This window comes from Bipolaris victoriae (assembly GCF_000527765.1).
Source record: "Bipolaris victoriae FI3 unplaced genomic scaffold scaffold_296, whole genome shotgun sequence".
NCBI classification, from domain to species: Eukaryota; Fungi; Ascomycota; class Dothideomycetes; order Pleosporales; family Pleosporaceae; genus Bipolaris; species Bipolaris victoriae.
The window spans coordinates 1-5,143 of record NW_014575096.1 but is presented as its reverse complement, the minus strand read 5'-3'; the positions used below and the strand labels follow the sequence as shown (position 1 = coordinate 5,143).

General features: G+C 45.8%; 3 protein-coding genes across 3 annotated transcripts; 2 read left to right on the top strand and 1 right to left on the bottom strand.

The window, feature by feature from the left end:
• Positions 1-1,601: 1,601 nt before the first annotated feature.
• On the top strand, positions 1,602-1,922 carry COCVIDRAFT_116590 (hypothetical protein; the record flags this gene model as incomplete). Its single annotated transcript, XM_014694580.1, has 1 exon — positions 1,602-1,922. A coding segment is annotated over one exon (321 nt), but the record flags the coding sequence as incomplete, so codon positions are not given.
• An 852-nt stretch (positions 1,923-2,774) lies between these two features.
• Positions 2,775-3,280, top strand: COCVIDRAFT_32086 (hypothetical protein; the record flags this gene model as incomplete). The annotated part of the gene is made up of 2 exons (XM_014694579.1): positions 2,775-2,977; positions 3,187-3,280. The coding sequence occupies 2 exons, from the start codon at positions 2,775-2,777 to the stop codon at positions 3,278-3,280; spliced, it is 297 nt and encodes a 98-aa protein (XP_014550065.1).
• A 1,410-nt stretch (positions 3,281-4,690) lies between these two features.
• COCVIDRAFT_116586 (hypothetical protein) lies at positions 4,691-4,900 on the bottom strand (the record flags this gene model as incomplete). Its single annotated transcript, XM_014694578.1, has 1 exon — positions 4,691-4,900. A coding segment is annotated over one exon (210 nt), but the record flags the coding sequence as incomplete, so codon positions are not given.
• Positions 4,901-5,143: the final 243 nt, after the last annotated feature.

Here is a 5,143-nt window from a genome sequence, read left to right as displayed (position 1 = left end):
AATAATAAAATCTATCTATCCTTATATCCTTATTGCTTCTGGTTTTAGCCTTACAGTCCTCACTAAATAATCCTTATATCTCCTAAAGCCTCTAAAGATATCTAGTCACGTGTAGAAGTGTCCTCACATACTAGCGCGGAATACTTAGTCTTAGCGTAATGCTAATCACGTGATCTTCGCCCCGCGATAATCATTACCTTCTGACGTGGACGTCTATAGGCCTTCAGCCATCTCGTCATTTGTCAAGGAGAGAATCCTTCTTGTTACTTGTAACACTAACCCTAATTTATGCTTACGCTCTTCTCGTACAGTCCGATTGTTACTAAGGCAACGAGCTTATTATTTTTCTCTTTCTCTCTCTATATATCTAGATTAATAAATGATAATAACTATAATTAGTCTACTATTAGAATATTATACTACTAGCTATGCTTACTTACTTGTCTACCTACAGCGTTCTTATCTATAATAAGCACTAGTACGCTGTCTATAGCCTTAAAGACCATCTAAAACACTATTATAAGCTACCTATTTAAGAGAGAAAAGAGCTACTAGAACGCTATAGTAGCTATACGCTATAGCTACCTACGAACGTACGCGTACCAGCGCCATATAGTACGCCGTTTAAAGAGCTAGGTCTACCCTAAGACGCGTTGCGCTACTGCTATAAAGTAAGCTGTAGCTTTATTAGTACGAGCTAGAGTTAGATAAAGAAGCATATTAACTAATAGTATAGAGTTAAGCTTACCCGCTAGCCTACTAACTTAGCTACCTTATACGCTAAGTACGCTACTTAGCTATAGAGGCCTATAAAGGTACAGACGTTCTTTCGTAAGAAGCAGTATATACGCTACTTTATCGTACAGGAGCTAGAGCAGCTAGAGTTAGGCTAAGCGGGCTAGGCAAGCTAGTAGCGCCAGCAGGGGGAGAAGAAGGAGGAGGAACAGAATAGCTATCAGCAGCGGCTAGCATATCTATCGTGCGAGTACGACGCTATCGAGCGTAGAGATCGCGAGGCTATAGAGCGTATAGTAGAAGAAGCTAACACTAAAGACTATACTAGCTAGTTTAAGCGGACGCAATAGGATGAGCACCTATAGGCTTACCTAGACTAGCAGCTACTATCGTACGCTATACGCCTCCTAGTAGTAGTAGAGGAGCCGCAGCTGCAGCGCGTCGTATAGCTCGTAGAAGAGCTAGTAGAGGAGGCTATATAGAGACTTAGTACGCTCCCTCGCGATACGCTGCGCTAGCTGCGCAGTACGAAGCTTTAAGAGCCTAACGTCTAGCCGTTCAGCCGTATGCAAAACAAGGCCAGCTAGCTGCGTACAGCTTAACTCTAGGCACGGCTACTCTGCTACTGTCTCCGTATAGTAGCTGTTAAGCAGACGCCAGTAGCACCAGCAGCACCAGCAGCACTAGTAGTGCCCGAGCTAGCCAGCATTGCTCGTCTCTTCCTATAGTATAGTAACCAGAAGCCAGCAGCAGAGCAGCTCTAGAAGTACCTCTTCTAGTACGATAGCAGTACTACTATAATAGCTAAGCAGCGTACGTACGTGCTGCGTCTATCCTACGCTCTTATCTACTAGAAGCTCTATAGGCAGCCCTTTGCTAGCCCAATAGTCCATTTTCTTACTACTCTTAGTATCTACCTAGAGACTAGCCGTCTACGTACAGCTACCGAGTTCTTGCCTATACTTAGCTCTCTCGTCTACTGCGTACGGGCGTTAGCGATAGAGTTCTTTCTACTAGCAGATAAGCGCGCGGAGCAAGGTGCTGCTAAGACAAGTAGCTTTCTTAAGCAGCGTGCTCGCTATCTAGTAGACGGCTCGTATAGCCCAATAAGCACTATACTAAGCTTACTAGCATACGCTAAGTTTATCGCTCTGCGTACGCCTAGTAGCATCGCTAGCAGTATGTAGTAGTCGACAGATCGACAGACGTTCTATATCAAAGGCCGGCCTATCGTGCTGCAGCAGTTCCGCGAGCTTACGCAGGGTATCATCGCTAAGGCAGAACGGGTGCTATAGGAAGAGCTGCTGTGGATAAGCGAGCAGGAGCATCGGCCGACGACTAGGCTAGCTGAGATACAAGACGACGTGTCTATCTAACAGCGTAGGGTATACTACCTATCGCCGTCGCAGCTACAGTAAGGGCAAGCTTAGGTGCTAGATCGGCTGGCTAGAGTAGCTAGGGCGCAGAAGCTTTACCAACAGCGCGTACGACTGCAACCAGAGCAGCTAGAGTAGCTAGAGCAGCTAGAGCAGCCAGAGCAGCTAGAGCAGCCAGAGCAGCTAGAGCAGCCAGAGCAGCTAGAGCAACTATCAACGAGTAGCAGCTATCCACTAGATCAGAGCATGGAGTGGAAACCCTGAGCCGTCCAACGCTATCTTAAATAAATTAACCGTTTTCTAGAGCTTCTTTACCTTACTATCTATATTACAGCCGGCCAGCCAGCTTATAGGCCAGAGCTACTCTCCGTACGCTGGCGTAACGGCGTGCTGTAAGACCGCAATCTCTACGTTATAGACGGCCGAGTCGCAGTAATCACTCGCTATTATAAGACGCAATCGTAGTAGGATAAGCCTAAGGTAGTCGCGCGGTTTCTACCTAAGGTAGTAGGGCAGCTAGTCACAGCGTATCTGCTCTATCTACGGCCCGTACGCGCGATGCTTCTTAGTAGTTAGAGTAAGGCAGCTACTACGTTAGTAAGCGACTATCTATGGGCGAGTAATAGTAGGCTGTAGGATACAGATTGGCTTACGCGTACGATGATGGCAGAGATAGCAGAGCGGCTAGAATCGCGGCTAACAATCGCTGAGTACTGGCAGGCAGCTGTTAGGATTGGATGGGAGGTAGTAGGGGAGCGCTTTGCTGCAGGCTATAGTAAGCAGCTAGACGGGCGAGCTGCTGGTGCTAGCGGTAATAAAGACGTTAGCTCGGACGAAGACGAAGATAGAGAAGATCTACTAGAGCTGTAGAACGGGCGATCTACAGCGATAGGCATAGTAGCGTACGTAGTATAAGCAGATATTATTTAAGGGCTTAGTTTACGATTAATTGACGTATTTCGTACGCTAAGCTTAGCGTGGCACGCATTTCTTAGGTTATTAGCTAAGGTAGTAGAAGGTATAGAGTTGGCGAGAGAGCAAGTAAGAAAGCGAAAGCAGGTACTAAGCTGCCTAGACTGCTTAATACGGCTACAGCCGTAGTAGCTGGCAACGTAGCAGCTGGCAACGCAGTAGCCGGCAACGTAGCAGCTAGCAGTAAAAAGAGCTAAGCTAACGTAGGCGTACGAGGCTAACACGCATACTATAGAGGAGTAGCTTAGCGAGGCTGTTTACTAGGTACTCTATATTTCTGCTAATCAGCTAGTTACCTATAGATCGCTAGACTAGAAGCGAGCGCTAGACGCCGTCGTATAAGGCGTTAGTCCTCTTATCGTTATACTGCCTATAGGCGGAGGTAAGACGCTTCTACCTTTTACTACTACTATTCTTAATTAAAGCTAGTAGATTAATTGGCTAGGCGTAACGATTCTCGTTATACCGTTTTGGGCTTTAGTAGAGGATATGCTCGTACGGCTTATAGAAGCTAAGATCTAAGCGATAGAGTGGTAGCTAGGCGAGGTAGGCGAGCTGTAGTATCGCAGTTAACTAGCTAGTATAGTCGTTGTTAGTACTAACTACGTTGGGAGCGCTGATAGTAACTTTCTCTCGTACGCAGCTTTGCTCGCTCGGCAGTAGATACTACGACGGGTAGTAGTTAATAAGTACTATGTAGCTATTATAGCTAACTTATAGTAGCTAAAGCTAGCACGGCTAAGAGACTTACGGCTTCTAGCGTGCTAGCTCGTGTTTCTTACGGCTACGCTGCCTCTATCGCAGGTAGAGCAGCTATAGCAGAGACTACTTATATATACGGCTACTATCGTCTAAGTAAGAAGTACGCAGCAGCTAAATACGCAGTACGCAGTCTACTATTGCTAGCGAGACTAGCTATCTAAGTAAGGTGTTGAGCAAGCGCGTAGGTTAATAAGAGAGGTAGAATAGGCTTCTAGGCAGCGCTGTGCAGCAGTAGCAGCCACAATAGCTATAGCTATAGCTATAGCAGCTACAGCTATATTAGCTACAGAAGCTAGGTACGCTAAAGAGATTATCTACTACCGCAGTCGACAGCTCTATAATAAGATAGTAGTAGCGCTAGACTATAGTAGCTATTACGCAGGCGTAGGTTCTCGCACGATGATACTAGAGTAGTAGCGGCAGCGCGGTAGTTTAATTATATATACGTTAGCGCTAGGAGTAGAAGTAGATATTACGGGCGTAGCGTTTACGCTGTATATAGAATAGCTATAGAGTATAATTAACTTTATATAGGAGAGTAGGAGAGCGCGAGGGCAAGGTAAAGCTGTAGTACTAGTAGTAGTAAGAAAAGAGCAGCGGCAGCGGTAGTACGCACAATAGTAGGTAAAGCAGGTAGAGGTAGTAGACGAGGCAGACGACACAGACGAGGTAGAGGCAGACGAGATAGATAAGGTAGATAAGATAGAGATAGATAAGAGTAAAGAGATAGATAATAGCTAGGTAGTGGCAACGCTAGTATCGACGCGCGGGTGTCGGCGAAGAGTAATTAGTCGATATATAGATAGTATAGCGTTATTATATTAATAGCTAGAGGAGGCTATAGGTTAAGCAGTTACAGTATACGACAACTGCAGTCGGCGCAGAATAGGCAGTAGATAAGTGGCTATATAGCAGGCAGATCTAGTGGAAGCTAGTAGTACTACGGCTAATATAAGTAGACAGCTAGCGTAGTAAGTAGATACGCAGCTGCAGGCAGTGCAGGAGAGAGTAGTACAGACGAAGCTAGATAAGCTAGCGCAGCAGACATGCCTATACTACTAGTGGATACTATACGAGGTATTTAATAGAAAGCGTAGCGCAGCGCGGCTAATGTATATGGGATATACATTATCCTGCGGATATCGGGAAAAATGTGGCCCGTGCACAGAGTCGCATATTACTCAGCTACCCCACTTGGGCCCCATTTTGGAGCCCGCTTTTTTATCCGATTTCAATCGTATAACCATGCCAAGATCAGAGTCGGCCTATACTATTAAGATAGTAGGGTCATTAACCTA